General features: G+C 46.2%; 1 protein-coding gene across 2 annotated transcripts in view; it reads right to left on the bottom strand.

Moving 5' to 3' along the window:
- Positions 1 to 1,792: 1,792 nt before the first annotated feature.
- The window catches only part of LOC135911800 (uncharacterized), a 35,372-nt gene continuing 18,851 nt past the window's right edge, over positions 1,793 to 18,313 (bottom strand). For both annotated transcript variants that reach the window (XM_065444144.1, XM_065444145.2), the window contains exons 5-10: positions 16,990 to 17,247; positions 11,825 to 11,995; positions 9,566 to 9,712; positions 7,517 to 7,641; positions 5,248 to 6,528; positions 1,793 to 2,345 (exon numbers count right to left, since the gene is read on the bottom strand). In XM_065444144.1, the coding sequence (XP_065300216.1) occupies positions 2,097 to 2,345; positions 5,248 to 6,528; positions 7,517 to 7,641; positions 9,566 to 9,712; positions 11,825 to 11,995; positions 16,990 to 17,247 (2,231 nt within the window). In that variant the 3' untranslated portion in view covers positions 1,793 to 2,096. The remainder of the gene's footprint in view (positions 2,346 to 5,247; positions 6,529 to 7,516; positions 7,642 to 9,565; positions 9,713 to 11,824; positions 11,996 to 16,989; positions 17,248 to 18,313) is intronic.

Below are 18,313 nucleotides of genomic sequence, written 5' to 3'. Positions count from 1 at the left end.
TAATTGACGTCGCTACTCATTGGTTTGGAACCGCACTTCAACCCCACCTTTGCGAACATGTGAATTGACTTTTTATGCTGTCTCAAGATAAAAAACAAGCTCGTTGACCACAATATACGATTACTCATTCCATTTCCCCGGGGGACACGCATCCTAATAAATCAGACAACGGAAGCGACAGACGTTTTCACGGAATACTCGTACACTTTGAGCTAGCTGCTTTATTTTTACCGAGGAGAAAACTGCTTTGCTTTATAAAGAATGGTGAGCTCATTGCCTCTATTTCAGTTTCAAAAGGCAAAACGGCAAGTTTGTATCACGTTACTAAAGCAAACCGGCGCCAACGGCGCAATCTTATACGCGTCGCGCCTACGTCACGCGTAGAAGAAAATGGCGCTATGTCAAGAATAGGGCCTTTGGTGGATGTTTGAGTAGGTCTTTCTTTCGTTAATGTGCCCCATCGGCCACTGGCTGAGCACAAAGTGGCTACAGCCATGGGCTCTCCTAGTATCGAATTTCAATCACCGACCCCTACATTGATATACGTATGACTATTCCTGTGTCCATCCTAGACCTGTCGGGCCTTTCATTCTCGTCTTTTCTCGCCCTGTTTTACTGTTTCATGCCGAATGTCTTTGGAATATTAAGGGAATACAACTCTGTCAACCTGGCGCCTTTCTTCAAACGAAACAAAGCCGAGAAAACGTCCTCAACGTCACAGCTACAATTCGCAATGAAAAGACCCGTGTCCACTTCCTAGGGTATTATCGCCGTTAACACGTATGCAACTTAAGGAAATGAGATCCAATGGGCCATTTTCGTATTCATGTAAACGCGGGTACTGACGAAGCAAGAAGCTTTCGCTCACTCAAAGCCGGCAGGTGCTGAATATATTCTGTATGCATGTTTTTGTCGAGTGTTTGGGGAAAAGGAAGCGTATATAATAAACCAATAGCGTTACCAATAGATCTTGACCGCCTACTCATACAAGGGGGCAGCGTTCATTACTTTTGCAACACCTGCATTTGTCCTTTACGGAAGGGGAACTTCGGGAAAAATCGGTTTAAACCAATCCTGACAAAATTTGTTCGGAATGCAAAAATTGGGAATTATTCGGTTTTATCCGTAAGGGAACGAACCTACGCATATTTGATTGTATTGTTGGTGCTAAACAACGCGCATTCGCGAAGATGCTTTCGGATGTGAAGTCCACCTAGGCTTTAATATATCGGAAGCGTCACCTAAATTGCACAAGAGGCGTTTAACTGCGCTTTTATAAGAACATTGTTGCGGCGTTCGTGGAAGCTCTGCTACAGGAGGCAGTTTTAGTCGCGCGTCGCTTACGTTCCGATTTTACGAGCTGAAGGCACTGCAGGGAACTGTAGATTTCCCCATTTGATAAGTGCGCCTTGCGAGACGTGGGCGACGCGCCATCAGCTCAGCAGCAAAACGACCGAGAAGCCAAGTATAGACGCGCCCTCCGCTCAATCGGCTCTGTAAGCGGAGCTATCCGTCAGCTGCCGGCATGAGCGTCATTAGCCGTCTGACCTCTCTAGATAACGCCGCTGACGACTACACATATACCACATGTACCGTGAAAGCTCTGCTACGAGGATTGAGAGTACATGCCGATTTAAGGGCCTGACTGGCTGTACCAGCTGGTAAACCCTTGTGTCTGGAGGCAGCGGTATCGAAGGCGCCAATGAAGCTGATCTTACTGTTAGCAGAATGTGCTATATAAATCGCATGTACTATCCTAATCACACCTTTTAAGCGCTACTCAAAAGGGAAAGCCATTTCTTTGTCACTTTATTTAAAGCGTATAACATGTACACAAAACAAGTACAACTAAAACAGCTGTTACAGAGACACGCGCTGGTTAGTTTGAGTCATGGGTGCAATGTTCTTTCCCTTTGCGTGAAACGAAAAAAAGTTAGAAAGTTATGTGCCCGCACTACAGGCCACAATGGAAAAGTTTCTCGCGGGACCATTGCACAGCGCTAAAAAGTCAGCTTGTTAAAAGATTAAAAGAGAAAGTCAGTTAAAATGTGTGCGTGAGGTGCAAGTGCAGCCTTGCACCTGCGTCAAAAGAAAAATCAGGCACGAATAAATTCGGCAAGGCTGCGCTTCAAGATCGCGCGGGCAAGCCAAGGCTGGAGGAGCAACTCTTCGAGGAACCAGCGCTGCCAGTCGCGGCCGACAGAGGATACGACGATGTAGTGACCGCCTCCGCGGTCGATGCCACGCCGGATGTGAACCTCCTGCACGCCAGACCAAGAGGAGAGCAGGCCGGCCACTTCGTCTTGTCCGTGAAGCAGCATGTCGCGCAAGGCTGCGTTGGACACCTGCGCAACGAAATGACGCCACGCGTAAGGCGCACGGTCCGCTGCCGTGTTATGCTGCGCACTGTAGCTGGAGGACAGCCGCCATCCAGAGCATCGTGTGAATGATTGTGGGCCTTACACAGGAAGCGCATGCATTGCAGAAAGCGCTAATAAACTCATCAGTACATCACCGAACAAATGCAACAAATTCAGATGATTGAACTTTTAAATCAGCGCAAAACAAGCAGCCGACCAGTACCACAACGGAACAAGTAGGATTTCTACCCTCGTTCATCACCGCCTCCTGCGCAAGCAGGAACGGTGGTGGGACAAAGGTGGATGGGTATGAAAGTCGTAGTGGGGCAGACCATGTAAGCTGCCGAACGCTACAGTACGCATGCCTCACGTCGTACGAGCAACATCCAGCCCGGCGGGTAATCCGCCCAGCGCAACCTTGCTGCTCTTGAATGTAGTTTTCAATTTCCAACATGAGCCAACTAAAAGCACCCAATTATATTGGCCAGTGAATGCACGACAGGCCACAACCGTTAAGAACAAAATAGACATTTCTGCGGGAACATTTTAGCGTGGCGACTTGATGGTTAAAAGTACAAGGACAGCGTGGGTTACGTGCAACATCAAACAATGATTACTATATCTTATGCAATAGAAGCTGTGTAAAACTTTACATGCTAGCATTACGCGCTAGCCTGTAGACAAAGGCAAGAAAGAATAGTAAGATAGTAGACCATCTCTTACTCATGATAGCGATGTTAGATTATGGGGTTTTACGCGCCAAAACCACTTTTTGATTATGAGGCACGCCGTAGTGGAGGACTACGGAAATTTTGACCACCTAGGGTTCTTTAACGTGCACCTAAATCTAAGTACACGGGTGTTTTCTCATTTCGCCCCCATCGACATGCGGCCGGGATTCGATTCCGCGACCTCGTGCTCAGCAGCCTAACACCATAGCCACTGAGCAACCACGGCGGGTACATGATAGCGATGTAGCACCGTTGTGTACCCTTCCGACCATCGCCCAGTTACTGCCACTGACATCGTCTAAGCTATTAGCTTACATGATGGAAGGCGTTCCTCCTGCTTAGCCCTATCCGCTGCCAAACCAATGTGGACTCTGGGCTCACGCGAACCCTCCTGTTATGACAATGCGAGCAAACGGGAACGAACGCCAGTAACCAGTTGCAGCTCCACCATGCGGTGGACATCAGGGGGCTATCGTCAGGAACATAGGGCTGTCGATTTCACGATAGGAAATAAAAGAATGAGGCAGAATATGGATATACGGCATATCATCAATGCTACTGCAAGTTCCGTATTAAGTTAACCTGCATTTAGTTAGTGCATTACATTTTTCATGCTCTCACGTCGCTCTTTGTGATAACAGGGTTAGCTACGCAAAGGCGGCGTTCTCGGAGCAGCTGTTATCGCTTCGGCGGCAATAGCAGCCATATGCGCATATACTCGCGGCATTAAATGACTGGCGAAGATGAAAGTAGCCGTGATGGTTATACCGATTGCGCCATTTACCCATTTCGCCGGCTCTTCTGGAAACTTGGCGAGCACTTGCACACAGGAGTAGCAGAACGGATTCGTAAAGCGGCGATAGTTGCGGCTGCCACCAGAGACGAAAACATCATGAAATGATTTCAGATTCCCCAACACTGGTACCAGCAGAGGTACCAAACTCCGCTTTCGAGTGGATGAGGTGGTGTTCGCGGTTGCTACAAAGCCAACTGACGCCCATTTGTGTATCAGAGAGGCAAAAAATATTGCATACTCCGAACGCTTTAGTGCGCCTGATACTATCACCAGTGGTTAGACAAATGCATTGCAGCTGTCCCACTACGGCACTTTAATGTCCAGCTCACCGACACATCTAAATTTCTTCCTAATACGCTATTGAATGCATGCTGCCGAGACTTGATATGGATTGTGAACGTTTCGCTTCTTTCCGTCGTGGCCCATTCATCTTGCGAAAACGACCATACGCTATAGCAACACGAAGAAATTATCGATGTATGGTATAACGAAATTTAAAGGGGCATACGGCGGCTGCCCGTGTACTCCTATCGAATAGAATTAGCTCGTTACATATCTGGTCGAAAGAGCACGCATTGCTTGATATGCAAGATCATCGACTTGCCTGGGTCGTGTTTGCCGACTGTTTTCACATACCTAAAGTGCTGGAGAAGCTTTGACTAGGTCCTTCATGTACGACGACACGGGTGCAGTTTACAGCGGATGCTCGACTGCGCTGCCCATGGAAAAAAAATGCAGGAACCATCGACGATGATTGTTCGGATTACTCACTTACGTTGACACACAAACGAGCGAGCGAGTGATTTTCTTGCCGAGCGATCCACAAAACTCACGCGCATTGTAGCAGGGAGAAAAACTGAGGCAAGCGGCGACTGTCCCGAATGATCCTTCTGCAAGAGAGCCGTGTGTGTTGCGCACAGGCACCAGTTTGAGAGAAATCGAGGGTAGAATAACTTCTGAATAGGCTCAGATGATTCACTACGAATGCCTCACTTTTAGAGACCCTTACGATTTGTTGTCTAGAATTAACGCAGTTTATTTTATGGCTAGCCTCACGATGCTTGCATCCGGTGACGCGTCGTTGTCGCCAGAAGCACTTTACAAACTATTCCATTGGCCGGAAGACCAGTTGGGAAAGGCATCACATGAAGCTGTGAAATATAATTGGGCCTTTTATTTTACCAAGCGGCCTGCACAGAAATGAAGACCTATGTGGTTTTGTAACGCAAGGCCCAATGATGGCCAAAGAGCACCACGGAAATATCACTTCAAAAATTTCATCATTTCTTAAGCAATCTTTCCTCGAATATTCGCATTCTCAAATTGAACTATTCAAAGAACCTTAGAAGAGGTGGCTTACTTTGATGCGGACAGAGCTGCCTTCCTTGATCTCTTGCACGGGTTCATGGAGACTTGCGTCACAAGGCAGGCCCAGATGGCAGAGGTCGCACAAAATTGACAGCATACTGTAGGTCCTGAGTGCAGCCATTGTCAGAGTGTGGGTCTGCGATGATTGGCTGCAGGCGTCGCAATCGGGGAAGACTATGGAGGAACTGCTGACATAACGCAGAAAGGCAGTGACATAACGACCAGCGGAAGGCAGCTGCTTTTCAGGTCCTTTTTCAGCATCCATGGCCTCTTCTGCAAGCGTGCTTTTGGAGAAGAGCTCTTCTAAACAATTTCTGCAAATCCGAGCACAGTTCACGGCTGTAGTCCGCAGTAGCAAGTCTTCTTTCTCGGCCCACTTCAACACCACTTCGAGGGCCACTCTCTTGGCAGAGAATTGCGATGCAGCAGCCACCAACTGGTCATCCAGGCGGGAGACGAGAAGGTTCTTGCTCGTATGCTCATGACGAGAGGAACTCTCTTGCATGACGAGGAGAATGACGTCCGCAAAAGACCAAGGGAAGCTGGAATAGGTCTTCCGTGCATTGCAGTACGTCACCATAAAGCACGCGGATGCCATCTTCAGAAGAATCTGCTTTTTATCTGCTTCCGACCGCGCATTTTCCATGCGGCAAGCATAATCAACTTCTTTGAAGAATCGCTCCCTTGTTGACTCTACTATCGCTCGGTACTGTTTCGCGACAAGTACTTCCACGTTGCTCTTCTCGTAGTGGCTCTTGTTGGAGGCAGAGACGTCGTTGATGAAGCCAGACACTACCTCAGCTTGACTCTTTATGCCATACTGCTTGAGTATGCGCTCCATATCGGACTCGTGGGCAGCAAAAAGCTCCTCTACGATGAACTTGTAACGGTTCCAGCCACCCAATTCAAGCAGTTTGATATTGCTACCGCCATCAACGAGGTGACTGTCGAAGCTAGAGCTAACGACTGACTCGAGAAACCTTTGGAACCTGTACAGGTGTCCGAGAACCCTATTCGAACGGTAAGTGTTTTTGTGACCGCCCTTGTCCATAAAATCCGGGTACTCTTCGGGTCTTTCGTTCCTGTCCAAAAGAGCAGGAACACCAGTCTTTGCAAAGTCGAGACATGTCGAGATTTTTTTCGCTATAGAAAGACATGGCTTTGAGAACACTCCGCTGTCAAGCTTGTCAGCAAGGGCTAGGTGTGCGTTGGACATGACCCCAACGTTGTCGTTCAGGATGTAGTCAGAGATGAATTGCGCCATGCCGTCAACCTTGAAAGCATGTAAAAAGAAAAAAGATCAGTAACTCGTGAAGAACGTTTAAAGCATCCCTACCGAAAAACACTGAAGTTCGGCCGAGTTATGAGAATCGTTTTAATCGCGAATGAAAACGAAAGCCAGCAGACTAAACGAGCGTGGAGTTGTCTCCAAGAAGTCGGATGCATACTACTTGGAAACAGCCTGCTTGCTGACGTCTCGCGCACATGCGCACGTGGATGAGACATAGAAGCCACGGTTCATGAGGCAGGTACGAGTGCAGGGCGTCAAAGCAAACAAGCTACATGGCAAAGTTTTAGGTACACATCCGATCAACGCATCGGAAAAATCGCGCTTATAACGTCACATTTCATGGCGACGCGTCTGTGCTGGCACACACACGCGCGCTCAGACGGGTACGCTGCCTTCGCTGTAGTAAACTAAGATTTTTATCGGTCATACGGTGTGGTGAGGTGAGAGTAAACGATATTATTTTGCGCTGTTAATTTGTTCGCAAATGCCAATTGTAACCACAGGAGAATCCATAGCGCCGCGAGTCGCCGTTTCGTACTACTAACATCGCGAAACCCATTCAACAAGCGATTCAGCGGCGAGAGCGCAATGTAGAGATTGTATACTTGATCGGAAGCGGATGCAAAATTCTTGCAATATAACCCCCGGTAATCCCCGGTGAATATAAAACCCTGAGAAGCCGCGCACGCCTTCTCGAGGTGTGCTCTTGCATATACCAGTGGGTATCAGGCGGGGGGATTTGACCACACCTCAGTGCGTATTGAAGTTCATTGACCACATTCCCGCAATATGTGTCGCGAAACGTGAACAAACAACGCCGATGCCATACGTAGCAGCGAATATCCTTCGGAAAAGGTCAGCACTTCTTTAAGGCATTGACGTCTTTATGTAATTGGAATGTTTCTCTGGAAACGGCACCGCAGACTAATGAACGCCTGAATAATAGCATGTGCATGACGACAGTAATTACCAGATTAAGGTCTGATCGTTGTTGTGGAACCTTTTGTCCGTAAACCATAGGCTCCCTGTTGAACCCCGGAAAGAACAGACTCTCGTCCCAGATGACAATATACTCGTCACCGTCCAAATCCGAGCCTGCAAATGAGAAACTGTTGTATGTCTGTGCTGGGCGAATTTTTTATAGAAGCACGACAGGAATAAAAGTTTTTACATTTATCCGCAGCGGATCTGTGCGCGATCGTGAACAGGACACGTTATGAATTTGTGCCGCCGAAGTCGGGCCAGCAGTACGCCAGTCAGCGTGCAGGCTTCACCATTCTCGGCATGCCGTTCAGCTACAAACATGTGCTTTGCCTTTAAATTGGGCCCTGCCCAGTGCGCCAAACAACTTTCAAACTAAAACTGATCGGGTTTAGATTGACTAGTTTGGCAGACGCGAGAGAGCACCCGTGCGACCGGGGAGAAATTTGGCTGCACTGCTGAACGAGGTGCTTCCGGGAACAGCAGAACGATCTCAGGCCAAGAAATATAGGTCTCGAATCTTCGGCACACGACTATTTACCTAATGTTGCAAACCTTTCCACATTACAGTTATAAAATCAATGTCAGATCAAATGCTAAAGCGCAAGGTGCAGACCACAGCATAACGTAGTGCTAAAATATTAATTATACAGATATGCAAAGGCAACATAGCGACAGTTCTGAAAAATAGTGCAGAATATTTTGTTTACAAGAAACTTCACCCGCGTAAACTGGCTCCGTTAAAATAAGAGCGCAAAGAGTTGGAACATTAAATTATGGCGTTTTACGTGCCGAAACCACTGATTATAAGGCACGCCGCAGTGGAGGACTCCGGAAATTTCGACCACCGGGGGTTCTTTAACGTGCACCTAAATCTAAGTACACGGGTATTTTCGCATTTCGCCCCCATCGAAATGCGGCCGCCGTGGCCGGGATTCAATCCCTCGAAAAGAGTTGGAACATCTATAACAGCTTGCGTTTAATGTTGATTGACTACTAGCCGGATTTTGTAAGAAATGACTGTATATATTGTCAGTATAAAAGCGCAAGCAGACTAGTAGCTAGACGAGGTCAAATAGAATGTCGGCGGCTGCTTTGAAACATGTGCTCCGCTGCTCGCAATCGTTAGCCGGATATAGACAGCGTTCCTTTTGGCGTCCCACCACTCGAGCGTGGCACGCATTTAAAAAGCTCGCAGCAAGAAGCTCGCACTCCAGGCGCCCCTAGCTTCTATAAGTACCGTGCGCTAACCAATTGCGCCACTGGGGATTAACGCGCCCCTAGCTTTCACGTGAAACTATAGCTGCATGTGGCTACGATCACGCCTGGCTGCCGGCGCGCAATTACGGGTGGCTCGCTCCACACCGAAACGATTTGTTTGGTCGAGATCTACTGAACTATGCGAAGTTTTTGCACCATTTTTGATACAGTGCGCACATTCACACAGCATAATGACAGCCGACGATTAACGGAATGCTGAACTTTTGCAGTTTCTTTTTAAGATCGGTCTTACTAGATTTTATTGTCTGCTCAAAAGAGGTTGTAGGAAATGGTGCTGGGCTAGTTTTTTTTTTACCACCTGGGGCTCTTCATGCATCGTAAACAGTACACAGCGTGCTTTTTTTTCCTCCATTCATTCCGCACCCAACTGAATTTCGGCCGCCATGGTCGGGAATGGACCCTACGATCTCAGTAGCAGAATGCCATAGCCACTGAACGTACGCGGTGACAGCATAACTGAATGGGAGCGTGCATCCGAAGTATTGCGCTTCTGCCGTCTGGGCGTTGGCGGAGAGCGCAGATTGGGAATATGCTCGAAAGCACTGAAGGCATTAGAGAAACTTTGCCATTCAAGGGCTTCAGAAATCCATGGTGCATCGTCAATTGAAATATAGCGAGGTCTGTGTGGCCCCGCGCTCAGTAAAGAGCGAGAGAGAAAGGTAAGGCAGGGAGGTTAGCCAGAGAAGATAAGAAAACACGATGCATATTCTAACACGAACTGCCATCCGCAGATGCAAGGTGGTCTTGGTAAGCTTGCCTGCCATTTCGTCAGGATGTGGCCGGTGTCCATTTGCTGGGAAAACAATACAGTCTTTCACATGATGAAGTGCGGGTCGATCGACTGCAGTGAATTTCCTCACATCGCCGGGATGAAGACAGGGACACTTCGTCACCAGCACCGTTCCTGTGAAAATAAGCATTTTACTTCGGAACTCCACATGCCGTCAGTTTTCTGGGAATAAAAAAAACGCACATGCCAAGTAATGGTTGCAGTTCAGTGTAGTCTACCTGAGGGGTTCTCATGACGATGTGATGTGTCTCGTTAGGGACGTTTAAAAAAACTGATACCGAACACAAAATGCTTAACTACGATATGGTCCAGATAAGTAGTCTGTTTAGTTTTCCGATGGGCTATCTTCGCGTGTTCGTCCTTCCCTTTCTTTTCACCGCTTCAATCACACACCGAGTCTCTCGCGTTAAGGCATGAGGACACACTTTTTATATTACAGGATAAAATTGCACGGCTTCCTTCGTTAGGATAGTCTTAATGGTATTTATGCGTTTTCCGCTTAAAGTGCCCAATTTGCCCTTCACGGCACCATTCGTACCTTTGAAACCGATTCCTGCATCCCATAATGCTTTAGGATTTATGGAGAACTACCTATGGCCTGTGCAATGAACTAGAATAAAAATATGCGATACGTGCCTTGGAATATATCCATCAAAAACGAGCAAGAACTGGCGTCGTGCAAGCTTACATTCTGAAACAGGCCATAATATAAAACGACCTGAAGGGAACGGTTCCGAGAAAAAGAATACTGAAGATTATGAGATGTAATACAGACATGAAAGCAAAGGGCCAGAAGACAAATATGCCCCAGACTCTTGTTTTGCCCGTTTTTCAAGCTTTTTTTTCTTGCTTGCTTTGCTTCATCAGTGCACTTGCAAGGTGAGTGCCCGATAAGAGACTGGTCCTTCACAGGGCAAGCTTTATAAGTGAACGAACAAGGTTCAAGTCATATTTGCCGCAAGACATCTAAAATTGCGGGATTTGCACTGTTAACGTGGAAGTTAGTAACAAAGAGGCCAAATTTTAGGATTGGCAGCTTCATGTACGCGGCTGTCGAAATTATGGACACGTTCTGTAGAGCGTGTTGCCCATCCACTTCAGTACGATGCGTCAAATCAGGTCAGTGAGGCGTCCCCTTATGAAAGATTTGAACAAAACATTACCAAACAATGCTAAATATGTTCGGAACATAGCAATGCGCGCGGAATATACTAATCTATTGTAAAACAAGCAATGTGAAATGAGAACTGAAATTTGTACTTCGTGAAACCGATAACTATGGAACAGTAGGAGCACGATTTTTATTTTTTGTTTTGTGATAGGTAGAGGCGTGTGGAGATGCATAAAGCATAATTGAAAAAATGCCTTTTTCTTAAGTGAATGGGCAATTGAAGAGTGTCCTGTTACTTTAACAACAAAAGCTGCCTTAATAGTTTGCACACTTCGCATTTTGTATGCGACTCACTGGCGGCTCCAGTTTATGTCACAGCAACAGCGGAGAAAATGGCGAATGTTATCACGAAAGTAATTTTCGCGTTGTAGGCAATGTCGCAAGGGCTGAAGCTGTCAGCTTAATGACGCGTTGTTACGCTCTACATTTCACACTGTAGGATCGCATATACGAGAGTGCTCTGGTATACCTGCAGGAACTACAGTGCTACCGTGTATTTTTTTATTGATAGCGGAGGGTACGCTCACCTAATCGTGGAACTGACATTTTAGGCTATTCCGCAAAAAGTGGAACAAGCTGGACAGAAATTCTGAATGAGTGTGAATACAGTATGGAGACGGTGGGAAAGCTACCTGGGTAATTAGTGTTGAAATAATTGACCCAATAACCGCAATATATGGACTGTGTCAACTAAGCATTGCGGAAGGCAGCAACGAGTAGCGTTGGTACTGAGTGAAATATTGTGGGGTTTTACGCACCGAAACCCCGATCTGATTATGAGGCACGTCGCAGTGGGAGACTCCGGAAATTTGGACCACCTGAGGCTCTTTAACGTGCGCCTAAATCTAGGTACACGGGTGTTTTCGCATTTCGCCCCCACAGAAATGCGGCCGCCGTGGCCGGTTTTGATCCCGCGACCTCATGCTTAGCAGCACAATACCATAGCCACTAAGCAACCACGGCGGATGTTACTGAACGATGCTTCTCGGTTAATACACAAAGCTCCGGAAGTATAAAGGTCAGCATATGCATTAGATTAATGAATAAAAGGATACCCGTAAGAACTGTAGTCACGGGGTCATCGTCACGTCGGCTATGTGGAACCAGGGAAGTGTACTGCACGAACACTTCGCCGTACTGCAGCGTCCTGGTCTCATCCAACACGCCGAACATGTTCCGGCCCATGTTGTGCGGCACAGCAATGCGGGACTTGGACAACAGGGACTCTGTAACAACCAAGATAGGGTGCTTTGGGACGGATGCACAGGAAGCGGCACACTACACATAAAAGGAGGTGACAGGGAGAAGCGCAGAGGAACTTCCCGCAGAAGACAGTCGCATGAGCGCAATTGACCCGCGAGCGCATGCTGCAGTGTACTGCGTCGCATAACTGGGGAGTGAGGACTATAAGCTTGGGTATGAAAACTTCGGAAGCCTTCCAGGCTAAACGACTGGCGAAGAAAGCCGCGATACCTAAAAGCGTTCAAGGCTGTATAACGAGAAAGTTTGAAAGGTCTCAGCAAAACAAAAAAAATCTTAGGATAACAAAACATGCGTATGGAACCTGACCACTGGTGCGTTAGGTCTTACTGCTATATGAATATCAGCATTTTTACAAGATTCCCAGTCATTCGAAACAACCCATTCAGCCACATCGTACCATCGACAAATGCAAGCCGTTTCGCAAGATTTGGCGTCGCTACCTAGAATAATTGAGAAATCGCACTAGTAAACCGCTTGTGCACAAGCTCTACGACATCAATACTGAGACAAGTGCTTTGCAAAGTGTATTGAAATACACTTCTACGGAAGACAGTTAAGTGCGAAGTCTGTTCAGAAATCGTGTCAAGCTGTACATTAAAAAAAAGGCTGTAGTTGCTACCATTTGTTACCAAGTGGTCGTCACATACGTTGGTAACGCGTTTGCGTCTCCAGTTACTCCACTGTTTCGCCAATCCCACTAATACGCTAAACACCTTAAACTAAAACTATAAAAAGGTGGTAGCCGTCAATAATGGGCCTTGTGCACGGTCTGCGACACCTTGGAACGGTAATGAATATATCTGAATTTTTAAAAGTGCGCTGTGGCCTACCTTATCTGTAGGAACCGGATAATTATCGTACAAAGGATATAACCCTGAAATGGCAAACAACTTAAGCGATTACTGGCTGCTGCCTCAGCTTCCAAGTCGTACAAACAAAAACTGTAGACATTTGGCTTTGTCAATTTTTGTGTGTGATCATCACCAGCCTATTTATGTTCACTACAGGAACGAAGGCCTCTGCTTGCGATCTCCAATTACCCCTCTCCCGTGCCAACCGATTTTAATTAGCACGCGCAAATTTCTGTATTTCGTCGCACCACCCAGTCCTCTGCCTTCCTCTACTACGCTTCCCTTCTCTTGGTACCCATTCTGTCACCCTAATGGTCCACCGTTTATCTAACCGGCGCATTACATGAGTTGCGCAGCTCGATTTTTTTCTCCTGATGTCAATTTCCGTCTCGAAGTTATGCCTATCATTCTACGTTCCATCGCTCTTTGTGCGGTTCTTAACTTGTTCTCAAGTTTCTTTCTCACTCTCGAAGTCTCTGCCCCATATGTCAGCACCGGTAAAATGCACCAATTGTACACTTTCCTTTTCAATGATAGCGGTAAGCTTCGAGTCAGGAGCTCACGATGTCTGCCGTATGCGATCCAACCCATTTTTATTCTTCTGTAAATTTCCTTCTCATGGTCAGGGTTCCCTGTGATTAGTTGACCTAGGTGGACGTACTGCTTCAGATTCTAGAGGCTGACTTGCGATCTTGAACTCTTGTTTCCTTGCCCGATTATTTATCATTATCTTTGTCTTCGGCATATTAATCTTCAGCCCTACTCTTACACTCTACGTGTTAAGGTCCTCAATCATTTGTTGTGGCTTGTGTGTGGACTGCGGTTCAACGTTGCTTTTGTTCTAAGTTTAATCTCAGACTGAGGCAAAAACTGACCACAACGAATAAAGAACGAATAAGAATATAACTCGCCCTCTCATCTCACGTAATAATCTGTCTTTTTCAGTAATTTTCACGAACGTACGCAGCTTTCTGCCAAAGCGTGAACACATAAAATCTTATGTCATCATCCGCCAGTAACTTGCTGATACTAACAGAAACGTGGCTTACAAAAGTCTTCCCAACTTCGACGTTTATCGATGCGATCGGAGAGACGCACGTGGCGGAGGTGTTCTGGTCGGCGTGAACCAACAATTGCCGTGCACACTAGTTAACATTGACAGCCACTTGGAAACACTGGTTAATATGTCAACGTTCCCCACAAACAATACTGCTGGGCGTTTGTTATCGACCCCCTCACGATCAACCGGACTTTTCTAATCTCTTAAACACATTAAATGAAATTACTTCAAAGCATCCCAATGCTATTATTCTCCTTTTTGGATACTGATTTTCCCGACATTAACTGGCACAATGGCACTGCTTTACTAACAAATCAAACTGAAGCGAGCGACTTTATAAAAGTGTATTTAAATTACAATTTAACACGGCTAGTACTGGAGCCAACCCGTGTGTCGGGGACATCTGCTAATATTTTAGATCTTGTACTAAACAGTCATCCTGAAAGCTTAACATCCCTTACATATCTACGCGAGGTCAGTGATCACAAAGTTATTCATGCTGCCTTCACTTTCGCTTCCCCACCACGTGACATGTACGAGATGGCAATTTGTTTATATGACAAAGGGAACTATGAGGCTATAAATACTGAAATAAACGCATTCTTCTCTACCTTTGCAGATGAATTTGATAACCATTCGAGTCATGATAACTGGCTGTTTAAAAACAAACTGAACTAAAGAACCAATTAATTCCCACGATAACCGTTCGATCCAATCGACAAGAACTATGGTTTACGAGATCCTTAAAACGACTAGAAAATAAAGCGCCTTTATCGCCACGCTAAAGTTAAGGCAAGCTCAGTTGCGTGGGAGAAATATTACACTGCCGAAGCCGCGTACTTAATCGGAATTCGCAATGCCAAGCGAACCTTTTTATTCACTATGAGCTGCCAAACATTTTACTAATCCAAGAAAAATCTGGCAGATGATAAACCCCAAAACGCGCATCAATGTTACCAACGAGATGGGTGAATCCGACTGATTTAACCTGCGCTAATATGTTCAACAACGCGTTTTCTTCAGTCTTCACTAATGAAATGGACACACTTCCAACCCCGCCAACCACAAATATACAATGCAACATGTCAGCCATCTCATTCACAGTACGTGGGCTTTTATCTGTGATAGAAAGTAGCAAGTTGTCTTCATCTGGCATCGATGACATTAACTCTAAACTACTAGCACGAAACATTTCTGCAGAGGTTGTATATTATTTGCACAGTCGCTTTCCTCAGGCACCATGCCAGACGAGTGGAAGATGGGGAAGGTTACTCCAGTCTACAAATCGGGCAACGAAAATTCTCCCCTAAATTACCGCCTCATCTCGTTGACAAGTGTTCCCTGCAAGATCATAGAGCATGTAATCTCTCATATTATGAACTTTCTAGACACTAACCACTTAATTCATCCTTCACAGCACGCGTACCTGCAGGGGCCGTTCTTGCGAGACCCAGCTTGCACTATTTCTTCGTGATGTTCATGCTAATCTTGACCGTAAAATACAAACAGACGCCATATTTTTGGATTACGCGAAAGCGTTTGACAATCATCCATCAAAGCCTATTACTAAAATTTTCTCGTTTGTATTTGCATCCCAAGATCCTAAAATGGGTTGAGCAATCTTTAACCGCTCACAGTACGTCTTATTTAAAAACCACGCTTCAAACATTATACTCGTCATATCAGGCGTACCACAGGGATCTATCCTTGGCCCCCTTTTCCTAATTTGCATTAACGACTTAGCCTTGCATGTGTCCTGCCATATCCGTATGTTTGCCGATGACTGCATTATTTACCGCGCAGTCAACACCATCACTGACCAAACAAGTTCAATCCGACCTTAACCGGGTACAAGAATGGTGTGATGTTTGGCTGATGACACTCAACTCTAATAAATGCAAACTTGTCTCGTTTACCCGTCGTCATCACCCTCTTCGCTTTTCTTATCGGATTGGTGACGTCACCGCGGAATCAGTGGAATCCTACAAATACCTAGGTATCACCTTGACTAATGATCTAACCTGGAAAGCGCATGTTACTAATGTTATTTCATCGGCTAACAAGACAGTGGGATTTCTAAGACGTCACCTTCGCCTCGATCCATTGCATGTAGAACGGTTAGCCTAAAGATCATTGGTAAGAACGAAACTCGAATATGCATCTGCCATCTGTGACCCGCATCAAGCATATTTCGCCAATGCCCTCGAGGCAGTTCAAGAACGCGCCACCAGGCATTCCATATACTCTTACCACGTCAGCACATCTTTTAAAAAAAGAATCTTCCTTATCGCTTCTATCCCTTCGTCGCCGCATTGCCACCTTTTCCCTCTTCCACAGGTTCTACTATTCGACGCTCAATCTACCACCATACATTGCTCCCCCAACGCGCCGGCCACGTCGCATTGGCCATCCCCAGCAGGTAGCGCAACTACATTCACGCACAAATACATTTTCAGCCTCATTTTGCTACCGAGCATCTAAAGACTGGAATGACCTTCCTCATCAAATCTCTGCCATCACCTGCTCTTCACAATTAGTTCAATATGTAACAACTTTTTATTCACAGAATTGAATGCATTACAACACTTGTTTGTATATGTTGTATTCCCACCCCTTATGTAATACCCCTACTACGGGGTCGTTAAGGGGATAAAATGAAATGACAACAATAAAAAAATGAAACAAAAGGACTAAAGAAACCGAAATGTCTGCTCTCAGGGGAGACTACACGAGATCGCAATGGGGAACATGAGCGACAGTTTCATTAGTTAGCTCACCCGTTTTCTTGCAAGGCTCACCAAGAAGTTTCCGGATCCCACGGCAACACGCAACTCGTCGTCCAATCAAATAAAACTACATCGAAAAACCATGGTATGCCTTATATGCTCACTTGTTTTATATGACAAGTTTTTTTCAGTTACCTATCATTCGGGGTAAAGTGCTTAGAGACCATTGCTATATACTGTGCAATGAAAAAAAAAGCGAGAGCGAAAAGCAGTAGTGTCGGACAAAGGGGTGCAGCTAGAAAACTGCTAGCATCGCTTACCCATGGATGTCCTGTATACCGCGAATAGCATGGAGCGCACAAAGGGGTCCCGAGTAAGCGAGAAACCATATCGTGTGAGCTGGTTGAACGGGAGCGCGGAGCCGACGTACGTGTCCAGCACCTGGAGCGCGCTGCTGTCGCAGACGAGCGCTTCTGTGAGAAGCATTACCATGCGTTGCTGCAGGCAGAAGAACATGCGGCTTGGAACACCGAGCTGTTCGAGAAGTGTGATCAGTTGACGGTTGAGAAATACTGGCCCTGGCAGCAGTAAGAGATGGAAAAGAGCAGTTGTACAAGCGATTACACGCAGTCACCAGTACGGCATGGAGGCAATAACACTGCACCACTATACAAGAGTCAATCAGAACGTCAAAGAGGAATGCCGCCCCGCTCGTTTTCGAGAACAGCACGGTACAGAGGCCGGCAGTTATCGACAGTAACCCCAAGCGACAGCAGTAACAGCATGACGGCTGCGGCAGTAGGAAACGGCGCAACATCAACTGAAATATTTAGCGCGGAATTAAATTCCACCCGTTAGCACATGTCCACCTTTGAGATTCCAGCACTACGAAAGGGACAATGCTATCTGAAGGGTGAAACGTTCCTTGAGCTGCACTTAACGAAAGGCGCCTGTGAGAAAGACACTGGGGCACAACAAACCGCGAAAACTGACTGGAAACATGGCGCACTACTATAGTAAATGGCTATGCACCTTCAAAGTCCATTGCACCGTTACTTGTAAGGCGCTACCAACTATGTCGGTGTTTTATCCTAATGGAGCTATGAGACATTTATAAACGCCCGTGCAACTACGGAGACAAAAACATAACTGCTCGTCAGCGACCGCCCTTCACAAAGTGCCTATAAACCATAGTCTATAAGCCTGTAATAGATATATAGCATGTCTATATACAGTCTATAAACTTTTGTATAAGATAGCTTCAATCAACCTTACGCGACTATACTTTCCTGAATCACTGCAACAGCACATTTCAAAATAAATTTGCCATAGGCAACTCTTTCCTAAGCAGGTTTCGCAGTAGCCCGATATTGTTTCACCTTGTACTGTGCAAGACCTCGAGTTAAGTAAATCGCTTTACGACACCGATCGTAGGAATATTGTGCATACGACTTCCCACATGTAAGTGATTTAGTATGGTTATTACGTTTCTCTAAAAGTACCAAATATTGTAGGCGTTGCGTTAGGGTATGCAAATGCCCGACAAACTTGTGTTTTCTACTGCGAGTAAATTTATTGTGCCACTATATGCACCCGCACATGTATACTTAACAGGTTCACCATTTCACCAACCACTGGACATGA

This window comes from Dermacentor albipictus, chromosome 1, assembly GCF_038994185.2.
Source record: "Dermacentor albipictus isolate Rhodes 1998 colony chromosome 1, USDA_Dalb.pri_finalv2, whole genome shotgun sequence".
NCBI classification, from domain to species: Eukaryota; Metazoa; Arthropoda; class Arachnida; order Ixodida; family Ixodidae; genus Dermacentor; species Dermacentor albipictus.
The sequence above is the reverse complement of the archived record's forward strand: the minus strand, read 5'-3'. Positions and strand labels throughout refer to the sequence as shown.